Source organism: Mya arenaria, chromosome 11 (assembly GCF_026914265.1).
Source record: "Mya arenaria isolate MELC-2E11 chromosome 11, ASM2691426v1".
NCBI lineage: Eukaryota > Metazoa > Mollusca > Bivalvia > Myida > Myidae > Mya > Mya arenaria.
The window spans coordinates 4,432,859-4,451,548 of NC_069132.1; the positions used below are offsets into that span (position 1 = coordinate 4,432,859).

At 39.2% G+C, this 18,690-nt stretch overlaps 2 protein-coding genes across 2 annotated transcripts; both read left to right on the top strand.

Moving 5' to 3' along the window:
* Window positions 1–2,996: 2,996 nt before the first annotated feature.
* Window positions 2,997–10,012, top strand: LOC128207807 (calmodulin-like). Its single transcript, XM_052910947.1, has 5 exons — window positions 2,997–3,015; window positions 4,339–4,482; window positions 5,180–5,315; window positions 7,209–7,324; window positions 9,942–10,012. Exons 1-5 carry the CDS (start codon window positions 2,997–2,999, stop codon window positions 10,010–10,012), a joined length of 486 nt encoding a protein of 161 aa, XP_052766907.1.
* Window positions 10,013–13,725: 3,713 nt separating this feature from the next.
* On the top strand, window positions 13,726–17,385 carry LOC128207596 (alpha-amylase-like). Its single transcript, XM_052910633.1, has 6 exons — window positions 13,726–13,797; window positions 14,308–14,596; window positions 14,766–15,862; window positions 16,047–16,241; window positions 16,626–16,857; window positions 17,131–17,385. Exons 1-6 carry the CDS (start codon window positions 13,764–13,766, stop codon window positions 17,369–17,371), a joined length of 2,088 nt encoding a protein of 695 aa, XP_052766593.1. The 5' UTR covers window positions 13,726–13,763; the 3' UTR covers window positions 17,372–17,385.
* The last annotated feature ends 1,305 nt before the right edge of the window (window positions 17,386–18,690 follow it).

Consider the following 18,690-nt stretch of genomic DNA (forward strand, 5'->3'; position numbering starts at 1 on the left):
AACTTGTATATCTTCAGTAATGGAGGAAATAAAGAAGATAGATAGATGGATAGAAATGATAATAATAATAATAATAATGATAATAATAATGATGATAATAAATTATGATACCAAACTAAGATGCCGATCGAGAATATGCTTTTTTGAACATACTGGACGCATACAAAGAAAAAGTCCCCTCACCAGGCAAAAAAATGGTACCATAATTATTACTTTTTTACATTTTCCCCGCCATTTTTTGTTTGCAACCGAATATTTTTCACACTTAATGTGTGCATCAAACCACAGTACGCATTCCCGATGTAAATGAAAAAATAAAGTCAGGAGTTCCACCTTGTTAGAAATTGTGAAAGGATAGGAAATATCACACAAATGGGACATTGTTATTTTACAATCTTGTTTTGTTGAAAACCACTCTGATAGGTATTTGAACATTCGTTATCTTCGTTATTTAAAAAGTTTTGCAGTTTGTATATCTTTTCTTCACTTCAACTAAAATTGCACGTGAGCAGGTATTTTCGAAATCTTTCAGCGCCAAAGATATAATTTGTATTATTATTTCTGGCATAATTTTTACACATTCTAAGTCCACTAATAAAACCCTTTCAAATGACAACACATATATTCGAAATGTATTTAGTGTCGCATATGTAGCTATATACAAACTACTACAAACAAATCACAGACCATACAGCAGTAGCAATATATATTGGAAGCTTCGGCTCTAAATAGCCAAACATTATTTAAATCATGCAAGTTGTTCAATTTTGAGTGAAATCATTCGTATACTGTTGGTGGCCGGTAGCGGCCATTTTCATTCCGGGTTTTTTTTTGTCTTCAAAGTTTCATGAATATTGGATCAAATTTAATCAAATCAAAGTCTATATTGTGTTCCAAAGACTTTCTTATGATTGGACCTGGTGATCTAGTCTTTGGACCCACGTTTCCCATCTTCAACTCATAAAAGATTTTATCAAGGCCACATTGGACCAAACATATTACAAAAAAATGTAATCGAATGATTTTCTAAGATTTGACCTAGTGACCTAATTTTTGACCCTATGAAAACTTGATTCAAACTTAGCAAAGAATTCTGATTAAGTTTCATGAAGATTGTAGTGGATATATTGCCTCTGTTTGTTCACAAGTTTTCTTTAAGATTTGACCTACTGACCTAGATTTTGCCCACTTGTGACCCACTTTAAAACGGATTCGTTCATGTTTTGGCACTATTTTTATATTAAAGTATCTGAATATACTTATATTACAACGAGATTGCTTTTTGAAACCGAAAATGCAGAAAAAAATACATTAAAAGTAAAGCAAAATATTCTGTTTTTATAGGGCTGCCAACACACGCCGTTACAGTCAAACAACAAAAAGAAAACTGACAAAACCTCACGTCCACAAGGACTCACGCACAAATATAAGGACATCTTAAACTTTAAGCCTTTTGATGAAACGTGTTAATAACGCTATTCAAAATTAAGGATTTCAAAGACTAGATTTAAACACACATGTCAATACAATGCATCTTAATTTTAACACTCCTAATAATTTGCCACAATTCATTTCGCCAAACAAAAAGTGCATTTTACAAACACATAAGCTAGTACCTTTAAAGTTTACCAAGAGCACATTCTTACCCCAGTTTGAACAAAGGCTGGTCAATAAATACCAATTTATTTGGTTTCGCACATGATATTCAAAATATTTGACCTTGTGATCTAGTTTCTCACCGGTTTCGATTTTTTTAAAGATATGATTCTTTGACCTATTTTTGACACCACATGACAAAGTTTCAAATAAATCCTAGAGTTCTTTAAGAAAAAGAAATCTGATAAAGTTTCATGAATATTGGACCAAGTAAAGTGTCTCTAGTTTGTTCCAAATATTTTCCTAAGATTTTGCACAATGACCTAGTTTTTGACGCACAAATGGTAAATGTTTTATTAGGAGGGACTTTGTGACCAAGTTTGAACATTTTCTAACTAATTCGTACCAAGATATGGTCCCGGGCCGAAAGATGTGAAGGACGGCCGGACGGGAGGACGGACTGACGGACAGAATGATCATATAAAACAAAATTTCATATAGTTTGATCCTTTAAAACATAAGTGTCTATTTAAATTGTTTATTTTGATATTCGTTGCATCGGTAAAATATATGCCGTTCAATTAACAACAGTGTTAATTTTGGCCTTCAGTGTGTACTAATTCACAGTGGGGCCATACAATTCACGAATTAAACGTTGTATTTAAAACTTTGAATGTTTTAAAAAGTAAAACGCCTCAAACTGTCCATCGCGTTAGGAAAAAATAGCCTCGGCATTGCGTGCCTCAAACTGTTCTTTTTCTGACATAATGGACATTTTTTACATTAACTACTAGATTCTGAGTAGCAAAAAACTCTGTTTATATGCTAGTTCGACCACAGGAGGTTTAGGTGTAACAGAAATAAGGACTATTTTGTAAAGCTGCATCACCTACAAAATTTACCTCATCATGGCGAGTGTGAAAACATTAAAAAATGTGTGGTCTATCTGTGAGACCAACCCTCTTCGTTAGACAAGTTCAAATTCAAGTTAAAGTTTTTATTCGTCAAGGCATATACTATGCATGTGACATAACAAAACAATGAAACACATATTAATTAACATCAAATAAAACAGTGAACAAACATGTCAAACACAAGAAAAAAAGAAGAAATTTTTCTAAACAACATCAGTGAAAATATGAAGTAATAAGGCACAATGGGATGGTATTGTAATTATCAATAGATCTTTGGTTAATCGGGACAGAAATGACTTGATAAAACAAATGAGAAAGGGAAATAAGATAGTTAGTTTATGATATTCAGACACGTTTTATGGAAACTAGTATTCATAGAAAACAAATTATTATTGAACTGAAAAATCAACATCGTTGTTATTTATATTTGATAATTCCATGCCCATTCCTCAGACTTTTTGAACTGATATGAACTTGTGTCTCAAAATGGTTCAACAAAACTCGGGTGAGGATTTGTCTAACTTTCTAATTGTGCTAAAAGCTATAATGATTTTGTTCATTGCTAATCTAATTAAAAGTAATCAAAAGGTCACATGTATTGACGCACGTTTTATTGGATCAAAGGCAGTATTTTAATAACACTTCTGATCGATATAACAGGATTTAATAAAAACAAAATGAAAATCCTCGATTATTGTTATTCAATATTTTGCAAATGAAAGCCTCATAAGTTTCAGTGGAATGTTTAATGAAATGGCTAGAGATAAAACTGAAATATTAAGCTGTGATAAAGGGTATTGTTCATATTTTACCCCCCGTTAATGACTATTTATTTTTCTAGTGGTCTATAAAATTGAAAGTGTTTTATTAGTAACAGTGTTTGTTTATTCAGACCGAAGTCGCCATGAATAAATACTGCCCCTGCTCCGTTTGTTTGAGGAAATAATTTCATTTCATTTGTGGATTTTAACGTTTCAATGGTAAACCATTTTACTTAATTTGTATCAGAAAATACTTAATACATTAAAATGTAATTTTATGATTTTCTTGGCATTTAAAAATGAAAAATATATACGGCCCCTGCTCCGTTTGTCTAAGGAAATAATTTCATTTTATTTGAGGATTTTAACGTTTCAATGGTAAACATTTTACTTAATTTGTATCAGAAAATACTAAATGCATTTACATGTAATTTTACGATTTTCTTGGCGTTTTTTCATGTTTAAATAAAATATGAATATCTTACTTTAAAAATATGTATGTATGTATTCTTGAAAACGGACTGCAGTAGTGCATGCAATTTTAAATAGATGGAAACTGCACCTAGGCTAGCCTCCAGTTTGCAGCCTGAACCAAAGTATTGTATGCTGTTGTATCTGAGCACTTTTTTTGTAAGTTTCCATTTTTTATACAGGCTACGGGAAGTCTAACAGAGAAACAAAGGGCCGGTAAGTTTGCATGCCGTGTGTATGACATCACGAACACATAACTGGCTTGTTGCCTGCCAACTTTTTCTCTCAGCTTTGTTCAGTGATAAAAGCAGTAATATTCTTTATGAAATAATAAATGAGAAACATTTAGTTTTATATCAATGTAATTGTAAACGTAACCTATCGTTACTGTTCGTATTCATGTCATGAAGCTAGAACAACTAAATTCAATAGTTTGTATTACACCAGAATTTTCCAGGGCATTTAAATACTCCATTTCCGGTTGCCCTTTTCCCCATATTTTGTCCTTTATGTTTGTTATCCTATTATGGAGGTAATAAAGTCATTGAATTGAATTGAATTGATAGATATAGAAATATAAATACAACCTGTCTTAGACATTCAGTCGGCGTTCGAGCGGCAGGCAGGGCCGGATCGGAAACGGCTCTCCCAGGTGGAAGCGAGGACAGCCCTCTACTCACTCGGCCTCAACCCCACCAGCATCGACGTAGCCAAGTTCTGGGCAGACCAAGATCTACAAGGTATAATATGGTCTTGTGATTTGGTGGTAATCTGGCGAATTTACAGATAGGAGACAGCAAGAACATGCCACATTTTCTTGGAAGTAGTGATGTACAATTACAAATATGCACTAGTATGTGGTTGATCTAGTCTAAAATAATAGACGTGTTATACGGGGTTCTACTAATCCTAAACTACGTGATGGATTTGCCAAATCAAAAATCGTAAAAAAATCTGTCAACGTACAATTATTTGGACTAGTGGTTGATCATTAGGCATTTCGAAATATTCGAATAACATTGTTAAACTACAGTAATTCACATTTATTTTTATGCTGGACCGTAGATAGGAGAGACCCCTTTAGTTTAAATAAGTACTTTTAGGTTAATTATCACTAAATTTTGTACAGGTCATATCACACTAAAGAAGGAGTCAACTCCCATCAAACGACTGTGATATCTGGAGATCGTTTTTACCATAGGCACGCCACTATTTTATGCGTTTTCTTGTAGCGCTTACCATTACCTTCATTATTTCTAACCAAGGCGTATCCTTTATTGACACAACCCCTCCCTATCAATAACGCTCAAAGCCGATTATAAATTTCCTGAACAAATTCTAAAAAATGCAATTCAGGAAGCAACTCGTAGTACACTCAAACACGGGAGGTAAATATAGGAAGTAGTCGGTATAAACGTGTCCCCTTGAATCATTTAGATGACGGCGAGATAGACTTGCTTCAGTTTGAGCGGCTGCGGTGTTCTGTGGACGAGGACCCCGCACAAGCACTTCGCTGGGCCTTCAACAAGTTCGACACTAACGGTGACGGCACCATTGACAAACACGAACTCCTGTATGTACCCCGAGATTTGTCCCTCGTATTCGTGTTAGACTTTACTCCACCTGTCAAGTTAAAAACTTAAAATACATCCATGTAGATATAAACCGAACAATTGTTATAACTTCTGCATTTCAAGCATTTCAATTTAATTTTTATTTTTAGTTCGATTACGGATTGGTAGATCATTGAGAATATTGTGTGCTTCCTTACAGGCGGATCCTGCGGACGGTGTATTACAGATAAGAAAATCATTGAAAAGAGCGTGTTTCCTTGCAGGCGGATCCCGCGGGTGGTGTATTACGGAGACCATTGTGTGTTTGCTTGCAGGCGAATTCTACGGACGGTGTGTTACGGATTGGCAGAGCATTGAGAACAGTGTATGTTTGCTTGCAGGCGGATCCTGCGGACGGTGTGTTACGGATTGGCAGAGCATTGAGAACAGTGTATGTTTGCTTGCAGGCGGATCCTGCGGACGGTGTGTTACGGATTGGCAGAGCATTGAGAACAGTGTATGTTTGCTTCCAGGCGATGCCTGCGGACGGTGTGTTACGGAGAACATTGTATGTTTGCTTGCAGGCGGATCCTGCGGACGGTGTGTTACGGATTGGCAGAGCATTGAGAACAGTGTATGTTTGCTTGCAGGCGATGCCTGCGGACGGTGTATTACGGAGACCATTGTGTGTTTGCTTGCAGGCGAATTCTACGGACGGTGTGTTACGGATTGACAGAGCATTGAGAACAGTGTATGTTTGCTTGCAGGCGATTCCTGCAGACGGTGTGTTACGGAGAACATTGTATGTTTGCTTGCAGGCGGATCCTGCGGACGGTGTGTTACGGATTGGCAGAGCATTGAGAACAGTGTATGTTTGCTTGCAGGCGATTCCTGCGGACGGTGTGTTACGGAGAACATTGTATGTTTGCTTGCAGGCGGATCCTGCGGACGGTGTGTTATGGAGAACATTGTATGTTTGCTTGCAGGCGATTCCTGCGGACGGTGTGTTACGGAGAACATTGTATGTTTGCTTGCAGGCGATTCCTGCGGACGGTGTGTTATGGAGAACAGTGTATGTTTGCTTGCAGGCGGGTCATGCGGACGGTGTGTTACGGAGAACATTGTATGTTTGCTTGCAGGCGGATCCTGCGGACGGTGTGTTACGGATTGGCAGAGCATTGAGAACAGTGTATGTTTGCTTGCAGGCGATTCCTGCGGACGGTGTGTTACGGAGAACATTGTATGTTTGCTTGCAGGCGGATCCTGCGGACGGTGTGTTACGGAGAACATTGTATGTTTGCTTGCAGGCGATTCCTGCGGACGGTGTGTTACGGAGAACATTGTATGTTTGCTTGCAGGCGATTCCTGCGGACGGTGTGTTATGGAGAACAGTGTATGTTTGCTTGCAGGCGGATCATGCGGACGGTGTGTTACGGAGAACATTGTATGTTTGCTTGCAGGCGGATCCTGCGGACGGTGTGTTACGGATTGGCAGAGCATTGAGAACAGTGTATGTTTGCTTGCAGGCGATGCCTGCGGACGGTGTATTGCGGAGAACAGTGTATGTTTGCTTGCAGGCGGATCATGCGGACGGTGTATTGTGGATAACAGTGTATGTTTGCTTGCAGGCGGATCATGCGGACGGTGTATTGTGGATAACAGTGTATGTTTGCTTGCAGGCGATTCCTGCGGACGGTGTATTGTGGAGAACAGTGTATGTTTGCTTGCAGGCGATTCCTGCAGACGGTGTATTGCGGAGAACATTGTGTGTTTGCTTGCAGACGATTCCTGTGGACGGTGTGTTACAGATTGGCACTGCATTGAGAACATTGTATGTTTGCTTGCAGGCGGATCGTGCGGATGATGTTTTACGGATTGCTAGAGTATTGAGAATATTGAGTGTTTTCTTGCAGGCGGATCCTGCGGACGGTGTACGACGACGTCGATGGCGAGTTAGTTGACGAAGATTTCACAAGCGCGTGTCTGACAATGGCAGACTCCAACGGCGACGGTGTACTACAGATAGAAGGTAAGAAGTGGAGAGAGAGGAGAGGGTTGGGGATGAATGAGTGATTAGAGTGACGAACGAGTGATAAATGAGTGATTAGAGTGATGAATGAGTGATGTATGAGTGATGAACGAGTGATGTATGAGTGATGAATGAGTGATGTATGAGTGATGAACGAGTGATGTATGAGTGATGAATGAGTGATGTATGAGTGATGAACGAGTTATGTATGAGTGATGAATGAGTGATGTATGAGTGATGAATGAGTGATGTATGAGTGATGAACGAGTGATGTATGAGTGATGAACGAGTGATGTATGAGTGATGAACGAGTGATGTATGAGTGATGAATGAGTGATGTATGAGTGATGAACGAGTGATGTATGAGTGATGAACGAGTGATGTATGAGTGATGAACGAGTGATGAATGAGTGATTAGAGTGATGTATGAGTGATGAACGAGTTATGTATGAGTGATGAACGAGTGATGGAGTAGGTTCAACTGTGAATTCATGTATTTTTTTATCTTAATTAATACGAGTAAAGGTACACATACGTTATGGAACTAAGCAGGTGTGAACATTAGATAAATAGTGCGCCATATTGTCAGAAACATGTATTCCATCAAACCACCCGAATGGCAACCGACAAGTCAGTTAGCATTAAATGTCTGCGAGACAAATTAAGGAGATACATGTTTGTGGAAAATATTTCATACACGTAAGGTCGATCGGTACCAGGTGCACAATCGCCTTCTTTTGAGTTAATCATATGTCTGCCTAGCCTAGCTTACGCTTAGCTCTAAACTTACACCCTGTATTTCTTTTCGTTATAATCGTTATAACTAACGACAAGTCTTGCCCTTGACAAAGGGTAATAACCATTTCGTCTGACCAGCGACCAGTCTCAATAAAAAAGAGAATATAATAATTTTGTTGTTTTTCGTTACTGTTTAAAGTTGGCAGCCACTTTATATTCATTCATATAAAGCCTAGCTCGCCCTTCCGAAGCCACCTTATGTATGGCTGCCATTTGACAGTTTGTAGCCAGTTAACAGTTGTCAGCCACTTAACAGTTTGTAGCCAGTTTACAGTTGGCAGCCATTTAACAATTGGCAGCCAGTTTACAGTTGGCAGCCACTTTATATTCATCCATATAAAGCCTAGCTCGCCCTTCCGCAGCCACCTTATATATGGCTGCCATTTAACAGCTGGTAGCCAGTTTAAAGTTGGCAGCCATTTAACAATTGGCAGCCAGTTTACAGTTGGCAGCCACTTTATATTCATCCATATAAAGCCTAGCTCGCCCTTCCGCAGCCACCCTACAGCGATGTGAGAGGAAAAAATACCCTCCTAGGGTTAGGTTAGGGTTACGGACACAGAAACATTTTTTTTCAGTTTCAACTTTCATCCTGGGACATGAGTGAACACATAAAAAGTTTTATACTTAGAAAATCAATAAAAAAATCTCTTTTAACATGCTTGCCTCCTGTGGCCTGTCTGTCTATCTGTCAGGCTGACTGTCAGGCTTTCTGCGAAGCTGTGATAGGACATGGCTCAGTGTTTGTCAATTTGCTCTTCAATGGCATTTTGTTCAATGGTTGCCTTTGATAAACAGGGGCAGGGACAATTTGCTTAACGGTCTGCCTGGCTAATATTTTTTTATAAAAAAACATATTTCATATCGGTGTTTTATCTATTCTTGGACACCAAAAACGGTTCCTTAACAACATATAGTTCATGGAAAAGAGAAATAAATGTGTTATCGATAAGCACTTTTCATACGATATAAAAAGTGAAACATGTATTCCTATCGACGCGGCCTCCGCACGGCCTCTAAACGCCAGCTCCACCACTTTACGGTGGTGCAAAGAAATAGTTTTCAGTAAGGTTAAGGTATTTCGTGTCGAGTTTTGTTTCCGCAAGTAGTATGAATAACCAGCATAACAATGAATGATAAACATAGCAACCTTTGTATTCATTTCAAAAGCGTTAACTTTTTATATTACTTCAAGAGCAAAACATACTCAATAGCGCCACCACTACCCGACACCGGCACCACTAGGGAAACAGCGCCACCATTTTTATAAATATGTGCATTTTTCCTTTTTAAGAAGTGCTTATTAGTTTTGTTGTGTTCCGGCTAAGGTACTATACATAACAGCTATGTTTGCATGCGTGAATAATGTTCTTACGGGGTGTGTAAGCACCGAAATGTACTTGCTATGCAAACAGATCTCAAAATATGCACAAGTCCGATTCGGGAGAAAGGCTCCTGGCACCACAGTTTGCACAATATTGAAACGAAATAGTAACCAGCCTGCAGTAGAAGTGTTCTTACACGGTACCACATTATCCATATTTCGAAATATGTCCGTTAAATGAAATTATCAAATAAAATATAAATCATACTCTCGTTTGTTCATGTAAACAGCTCCACCACGGAAGTGTCGACAGCTCTTTTTCTTTGCACCACCGTAAAGTGGTGGAGATGGCGTTTAGAGGCCGTGCTCCGGGACGCGACTAATTAACGTTTTTATTTGATTAAAAAATCAAAGCATAATTTATTCATGCGTTCACAGTAGACCTTGCTTTTTAAGAAACAGAGTCACTATAATAATCATATTTTAACCCTGCAGAGTTCGTGGACATGCTCATGGCACGGTCTGGAAAGGACGGAAGTTCTAACAATTCTACACCAACCACGTGACCGAAACAGCAAATCGGAACCACATGACCTGTCTGCTTTTGTTTGAACTATTTGTTTAACTATTTTCTGTCGTACGTCCTTTTTATGTCATTTATTTATCGTTCAGCAAATCATTGTATCTTTTTTTCATTTTATACGAAATGTTATGTTTTACAAGTGAAGTTAATCAATATAACAAGATATAAACTAGGTTCGTTAAACGATATGCCCCATGAAAAGCATGTGCTTGATTGCCTGATAAAGTGATTAACTAGCCAAAAATGACTTATTACACACACATACAGAAGTATAACTTGTTACCTTTAAGTCTTTGGTTGAAAAGCGTTACAAACGCTATTCGAAATCGCGGATTTTAAAGACAATATTTGAGCATACGAGCATGAAAAGTTTGTCAGTGTTGGTGGGAAATACTTCGAAAAAATGTGACGCTTTATGAGCGCAACGTCACTAACGTCATTGGACTGCGCCGGTCAGGTTTAACCATAATTATGTCATAAAAGCATTGTAATTCAGCAAAAAAACTTATGTATTGTTCTGAAAAATTCAGGAATTATACCAGATATGTAATATATATAGTACGTGATTTTTCTATGTTCTATGTGCATCGATAATTGAATTATTAAAAAAGTCCACGTAATTCTGGAGCAATCCTCGTATATCAACACTTGTTGAAGGGTTCCAGCCGTCAGTATCTTAGTTTTAACATTTTAACATAAAATGTAAGAGGTTTACAACTTTTTCCAGATATAACTGAAATATTTCTTATTATGTTTGCAGATGATATTGCATGTGTATCTGACACCGTTGTAAGCCTACAAAGGCAGTTAATACAGGATTTTTGCAATGAATGCAAGCTTGTTGTTAATATAGACAAAACGAAAGTTATGGTATTTCAGAATGGTGGACAATTATCAAAACATGAAAATTGGTATTATGCAAATAGTAAACTTGATGTTGTAAAGGGTTTTGATTATCATGTTGGTGTTCATTTCTTAAGTACATTATCTCTGTATAAAATGGCTGAACATATGTCAATTAAGGCAAAACGAGTACTTTTGCATGTTTTATGTTCGTTTCAGAATTATAATTATGAACCATATAAAACATTTTTCAAAGTATTTGATGCAAAAATCATGCCCATTATGTTATATGGCTTAGAGTTGTGGGGACTTAAAAATATGGTTTGCATTGATAATGTACATATGTTGGGATGTAAGAGATTCTTGATTGTTCAACAAAACGCTTGTAATGATGTGCTTTTAGGTGACTTGGGACGTTTTCCTATGTATATGCATGTTTATTCATCTAAACGTTGTATTAAATACTGGACTCGTCTTCTTAATATGCCGAAAACTAGATACCCTAAATTATATTATAATATGCTTTTATATTATGATAGTATTGGCTTTTGTAATTGGGTGACTACTGTAAGAGAAAATTTATATAGTAACGGCTTTGGCTACATTTGGGGAAGCCAACATGTCAATAATGTTACGTTGTTTTTATTCCAGTATACAAATATGTTATACTAATAGGTTAAAAGGTCAGTATTTGCAAATATGGAGAACCAGATGTATAGCGAATAGAAAGTTATCATTATATTCTCAATATAAAACAAATTTCACACTTAAAGCATATGTTTATGTATTAGATATAGCTAAATTTCGTAAATGTTTTGCATCATTCAGATGTTCTGTACATAATCTTTCTATTGAAACCGGTAGACATTTTGGGATACAGAGAGAAGAACGCACTTGCCCATACTGCGAATGTTATATTGAAGATGAATTCCATTTTTTGTTGATATGTCCTTTATATAATGTTTTAAGGAATGTTTATATTGCAAAATACTATCGAGAAAATTTTTATGAAATAATGTCTAGTACAAATGCTTTGAATATACGTAATATAGCAATGTTTATTCATTATGCATTTGAAGAAAAAAAATATTTTATGGACATTTGAGTTTGATATCATGACATGTCATTATCACTATCTCTCATGATTGTTTGATATCATGACATGTCATTATCACTATCTCTCATGATTGTTTGATATCATGACATGTCATTATCACTATCTCTCATGATTGTTTGATATCATGACATGTCATTATCACTATCTCTCATGATTGTTTGATATCATGACATGTCATTATCACTATCTCTCATGATTGTTTGATATCATGACATGTCATTATCACTATCTCTCATGATTGTTTGATATCATGACATGTCATTATCACTATCTCTCATGATTGTTTGATATTTGTAGGCTATTGTGTTTGTGTACGGGCCTTTTGAACAATAAACTTTGAACATTCCTAATGATTTGCCACACTTAATTTCACCATTCAAAAAAGTGCATTTCACATGTACATGAGGGAGTCCCTTTAAATAGGCAAACGGTTGAACGTGTCGGCAGTGCTTTAAACCTTGTTGATACCATTTAAATAACATCTTGAATGTAAAAGGGGTCATTCACACCTTGCCCTACTGTCCTCAAAACCAATAGGGCTTATCGCCTGTTCAATATAAATATCCCTACGAAGTTTGATCGAGGAGCGTAGGGCTATTGAAGTTTACGTATACTGAGCGGAAACGTTTTCAAGTAAAATTCACTTCAACCTCGAGCTCTAAGCTACTGACCTCAAAATCAATAAGGGTCATGATAAATAATCCTCTTAAGTTTTGTTTCCATATCTCATAGCATCTTGGATAAATTTTGCAAAACTGTTTGTATTAAATGTCACAATGGCCATTTAAAAGATGCAATCGAATGGACATGGTGCTACGTCAAACCGCTTCTTGCGATATCAAATTAAAAAGAAAACGTTGGCTGTGACCGTGACCTTTAACGTACTAAACCCCGAAACAATAGAGGTCATCCACTGTTCAAATGCAGCCTAGTGGTGGAAGCAAAATGATCCTAAGTCAAATAATTCCAGTCTGAGGGTAATTAGGCGGGCGATACATGGTCTACCAACCGACACACAAACAGCAGACTATCCGACAGACTGATCGACTGACAATTGAATACCGACATCTGCCCCATTTCCGTCGAAGGGGACTTGCTTGGACATCATGTATGATATATGCAAGCTGCACTTGCTCTATGGATATGGAATTTTATACAATTGTTCGGTCAACCAATCCTATAATTATAATATATTTTGGAGTTTGCAGTATAAGCCCATCCTATAATATGGCTGTCTAACGGCTTGAACTATTTGCACCCCCGTGAAACCCTTAAACTGAAGGAGAATGATAGAAAAGCAATTGAAGCAAGAATGATGTGAAACCGCGATGAATGACATCTGAACCCTCAGTGTTCGGCGTGACCATTTTGTGAAGGAGGCGCTCTCTATGGATGCCACCCCACAGGTCTTAGTAGAGTCTCCATGCTGACACCTTGCAGTCATTTAATGTCGACCGTTCCCAGGGAGCCAAATGCCCTCTTCACCACGACAGGCATAGGTGGACGAGGAAATACAAGCGTTACAACGCTCTCGACCAAACTGAATTGTTTGTATTGTAAAGATCCGGAGTTTATTATTCCTGAGTAAAAACAAACTTAAACGACCCTATAAAAGTGAAGTATATAAGGTAAGTAACTATAAAACCTGAAATGGTGTTTCCATTTAGTAATATCGACGCACGTACGCTTGTCCTATAATATTAAAGCAAGATAAAAGATTCGTATTGATAAGATAATTACCATACAGACCGAAGGCTCTGCGACATACACCAGTATGAACACATTGCTGGCATTTTGTGCGCTCCTAGGTAAGTTCTTCTCAATCTATACTATAACTTTATTACTAATATTGATTCAAAATGATTTCAAGATTGCCATCCTCATGCACCACCGTAATACTATGTAGAATTTTACACTTAACCCTTTTTATTCAGCAGAACATATGTGAACAGAACACCATCTTGTAAATCTTATATATCTTATATCTATATCTAACGTATATCTGTATTTTAATGTCGATATTTATTTAAGAGCTTTATAAACATACATTTTGTACATGCAAGGGACTGTTCGTCACACGTAGCCGAAACAACGAATTAAACAACGAATTGAAACTAGTTACGACCAGAAAGTCAGACAATTAAGTCGTGGGTGATCGCAAAACCGCCCAGAGGCTCTGCGTCAGAAAATAGTCGAATAGCAAGGTCATGGTCATGGTTCTTTGAATGAACCTATGGTGGGATTTGCCGTATAAAGTACGACGATAAAATAGTAAATGAACATTTTCGGTGTGTTTAATATTCATATCCTGGTTCCAGGGGCGGCACTCGGTGATTACACCGACCCGCACTGCGGGGGGAAGCAGGTAATCGTGCACCTGTTCGAATGGAAATGGACGGATGTCGCCCTCGAATGTGAGCGTTTCCTCTCCCAAAAGGGTTTCTGTGGCGTGCAGGTTTCGCCGGCCAACGAACACGTGATGGTATCGTCACCGCCGCGCCCCTGGTGGGAGCGCTACCAGCCCGTGAGCTACAAGCTGCACAGCCGCAGCGGCACGGAGGCGGAGTTTGCCAACATGGTTAGCAGATGCAAGGCTGTCGGAGTTAGGTAGTAATTTTCTTACTTTATCATGATAGTATGTGCCTCCTTGTATCACCACTCATAAATCAAGACTTTTCATTATGTATTCAATGTTTAAAAGAAACACCAAGACCAACCTCTATTTCTATATACATTGTATTAAACTTATATATTTATCAATAGTTAACTATTGTAGAATCTACGTCGACATTGTGATAAACCACATGGCCGGAAAGGGTCGCCAGGGGACCGGAACTGGAGGTAGCAGTTTCAACGCGGATAACTTCGACTTCCCCGGTGTCCCCTTCGTCAGGGAGCACTTCAATCCCTATTGTCGCCTCACCAACTATGGAGACCCAACCGAGGTCAGGAACTGCTATTTGGTTGACCTCACAGATCTTAACCAGGGAAACGAATACGTCCGGAACAGCATCGCCGGTTTCCTCAATACAATGATCGACTTAGGTGTGGCCGGATTTAGAGTGGACGCTGCCAAGCACATGTGGCCACGTGACATCCAGGGGATTCAGGGGAAACTCAAAGACCTCCCCGAGGGCGGCAGGCCGTTTTTCTACCAGGAAGTTATCGACCAAGGAGGGGAACCGATAAAAACGAGCGAGTACACCGGAAGTGGATACGTGACAGAGTTCCGATTTGGTATCAAGATGCGTGAAGGTATTCAAGACTTTGGACGTCTGGGTCAAGTGGTTGACTATGGGTGGGGTATGACAGATTCCGCTCACGCATTTGTGTTCATCGATAACCACGACAACCAGCGAGGACATGGGGGCGGCGGGGACCAGCTTACTTATAAGAAACCCCACGAATATAAACTAGCAGTGGCCTTTATGTTGGCCTTTGATTATGGTTTCACACGTGTTATGAGCAGTTACAGCTTCTCCAGCAGCGATCAGGGGCCGCCTCACAACGGGGATAACTCAATTAAAGACGTCACAGTCAACGCCGACGGTAAGGGGTGCGGTAACGGCTGGGTGTGTGAGCACAGGTGGTCATCCATTGCCAACATGGTGGCGTTCCGTAACGCCGTGGCCGGAACCACCAAGGGTCACTGGTTCGACCAGAATGACGAGGTCGCCTTCTCCAGAGGTAACAAAGGCTTCTTCGCCATGGCCAAGAGCGGCCATATGGACCGGACACTAGACACGGGGCTGCCGGCTGGCCAATACTGCGACCTGATCACAAACTGTGCGAAGAAAATCACGGTTGACAGCAGCGGCAAGGCTCACATTTCTATAAACAGTGTTGATGAACCAGTTGTGGCTTTCATAGTAGGTAAGAGTAACATTGTCATGAGAACCCCAGTTGTCAACAATCATAAGCATACTTATCTGTAACGTCTATCAGCTCATAGAGACATGGCGATAAATAAAGCTCATTGTTAGGGTTTAGTTAATTGGATGAATTCTTTCAAATTTTGTGGACATAACACTCATTCAAATTTCTACCCATCAACCAGGTGGGGCGAGATCCGAGACACCAGCAGGGACGTCCGGCGGAGGTAGCAGCAACTCCCAGACAACCACAGCGGCATCCGGCTCGGCCCCCACGGCCCCAGGTGGCTGGTCGCGGACCGTCATCATGGTGGAGAAACAGACCAACCCGGGTCAGGACCTGTTCATTCGCGGCGGGCTTGACCATAGCAGGAATACTGGTAAGGGTAACAACGGTTTAATTTGTATGGATTGTAGTTTACCAAATTATAGGTTTTCGTTGTTTTATGTTTTGCACAGGTACATGTACATGCAGTATATCGTTTTTGTTGTGTTTTAATGTAGGTATGTAATAAAGACACTTAAATATTTACTACATTTATTCTACAAGTGTATAACATGTGAGTACATCAATAGTCTGAATCATACTCTTCTCTCTCTGATACTTCTAGGGGTTCCACCTTGGTGCCTTAGCAGGGCGGTTACTAATTTGCATATAGACAACATTACATTGAATCAAAGACCTTAAACGTACTAATCACGTGTTTGACAACTTGTTTTGAAGTAAATAAATGCCTCATCTGGCGTACATGTCTTATCCGAAGGCTGCAGCCAGAACGCCAAAACAAGCGCCTGTGCCATACCAATTCGGGAGCGGTCTCTAGGTACGTCCGCTCACTACACCAAATATAACGCTTGGTCAAATGGAGACAACTTCCTGGACTGGTACGGAGCGGAAGCCGGCCAAGGGACCTACCACGGCCAGGTGGCCGAGGGAACACCGGCTGTCTGGACAACAAACGTGGCAGGGCAGGCCGGGCACAGCGACCTTAACACGTATAAATAGAAACAATTTTGTTTACACCTGCTTTCAATAATATGTCACCATGTTTGTGCTTGTATCATAGACCTGATCATATCCATGACAACCCTAGCTCATCTTCCTTACCCAACCCAAACCCACAAATAAGTATTGACATATGAGGGATAAAAACTAACAATTAAGGTAAAATAAGGTCATATCTGCTTCTTTATTCAATATCACTGAAAGCGTTTTACTTGCACTTGTTGAATAGTTAACTCTAGCCAACTTCTGCAATACAATTACAGATACGGTCAGCATTATTGGTTGGTGGACGTTGATATGGACTGTAGCCGGACGGACGGCGGCTGGTTCGAGATCAAGGCGGTCGTCAACGGTCAGTGGGAGGGTAACATCCCAACCCCTTCCACGTGCTCCGGGAGTGGCGCCGGCTCCCCGCCCGCGACCACCAGCAATCACTGGGCGCGCTGTGGCATGCTTAATGTGTACCATTTTGGCAGTGGCACTTGTGAAATCAAAACGTTATAAAGGCCCGAAATCAACATGTTATGAGTTCACTTGTATTTTCAAAATTGTGTTTTTTTTAATTAAGTATTTATGTTTAAACAGCCTTTCCAAATTCTGAACATCTGGTGAACATATTTGTATAATAACCGAGGCATTAACTCGTTGATTGTGGTCCCAACCTTTGGTCCTCTAGCACCACTCAAAAATACCGGACTCAAAATACCTACTGACTGGAGGACGTAAGTGACCCTCCCGCACGAATGTTTCGTAATGTGATGACACTTTGACCCTGAAATTCGAGTCTGTGTCTTCTGTTCCCAATCATCTGAGATTATACAACAAGAGCATGTCAATGGGCCGATCTTTCAGAACTTTACTAAGGGTAACAACTTTCTTAACTGCATTGTTTTAACTGTAAAAAGTTGTGTGAAATACTGAATATCAAAAGAATTGCTAAGACACCTTCAAGGTAAAACATATTTACAAGTTTACGACTATGACATAAACAATGTTGTTAACTTTAACAAAGTTCTGAAAAATCGTCCCAATCGAAACTTTTATATTAATTCTTCAATAAATAGGTATAGTTATCCGATTGTCAATATTATCCAATCAAGTACGCCGTTTATACGACGACAAATCCCCCCGTGAAAATATGCGCATCTTAACACAAATACCCACGGGGGTATATTAACGCACACGCATATACATGTAGTTCGCACACATACATAAATTTGTTTTAATATGCAAACTAGCCAAAATAAAACCTAGGGATAACTTCTCAAAGTTTTATACAATTGGCTGCAGCTGTATTGCGAACTTCCCTTGACGTTTACCATAGAGTTACATTATGTTGTTGCCTACACGGTTTTTTTGTTGTCACATTTTCGACAAGGGTCAACATACCCTTCGAACACACCAAACATACTCAAACAATACGCTTGTTCCGCATCGAACATGTTCCACACCTTAGGCTTCCGCAAACATAATTAACGTTGGACCCCCCCCCCACCACCACCACCGAGTCACGAACAGTTTGGTGACATACGTTATGTACCGACGTAGATCACGCTCGTGGATTACATGGATCATTTATACAACAACCTGCATATCTGTACAGAGATTGGTGTTTGCATTCAGGAGACAGTATGGTGTAAAGAAAGGTCATCGTACAAGCTGGTTTTAACAAGGTCAATGTTCGCCACGTGCTTACAGTGGCGCATGCTATCTTTTCTGCAATACACATGATGACCATGATGTATGTATTTACCAGTGTAAATTTATTAATCTGATAAATACATACATACATACCTACTTACATACATATATTATATATGGCA

Bases quoted from the DNA above. Each gene is read 5' to 3' on its own strand.
- LOC128207596 (XM_052910633.1), top strand. From the start codon at position 13,764: ATGAACACATTGCTGGCATTTTGTGCGCTCCTAG. The intron at 13,798-14,307 runs GTAAGTTCTTCT...TCCTGGTTCCAG, and splicing joins GGCATTTTGTGCGCTCCTAG to GGGCGGCACTCGGTGATTAC. The intron at 16,858-17,130 runs GTATAAATAGAA...ATACAATTACAG, and splicing joins GGGCACAGCGACCTTAACAC to ATACGGTCAGCATTATTGGT.
- LOC128207807 (XM_052910947.1), top strand. The intron at 5,316-7,208 runs GTATGTACCCCG...GTTTTCTTGCAG, and splicing joins ATTGACAAACACGAACTCCT to GCGGATCCTGCGGACGGTGT. The intron at 7,325-9,941 runs GTAAGAAGTGGA...TTAACCCTGCAG, and splicing joins CGGTGTACTACAGATAGAAG to AGTTCGTGGACATGCTCATG.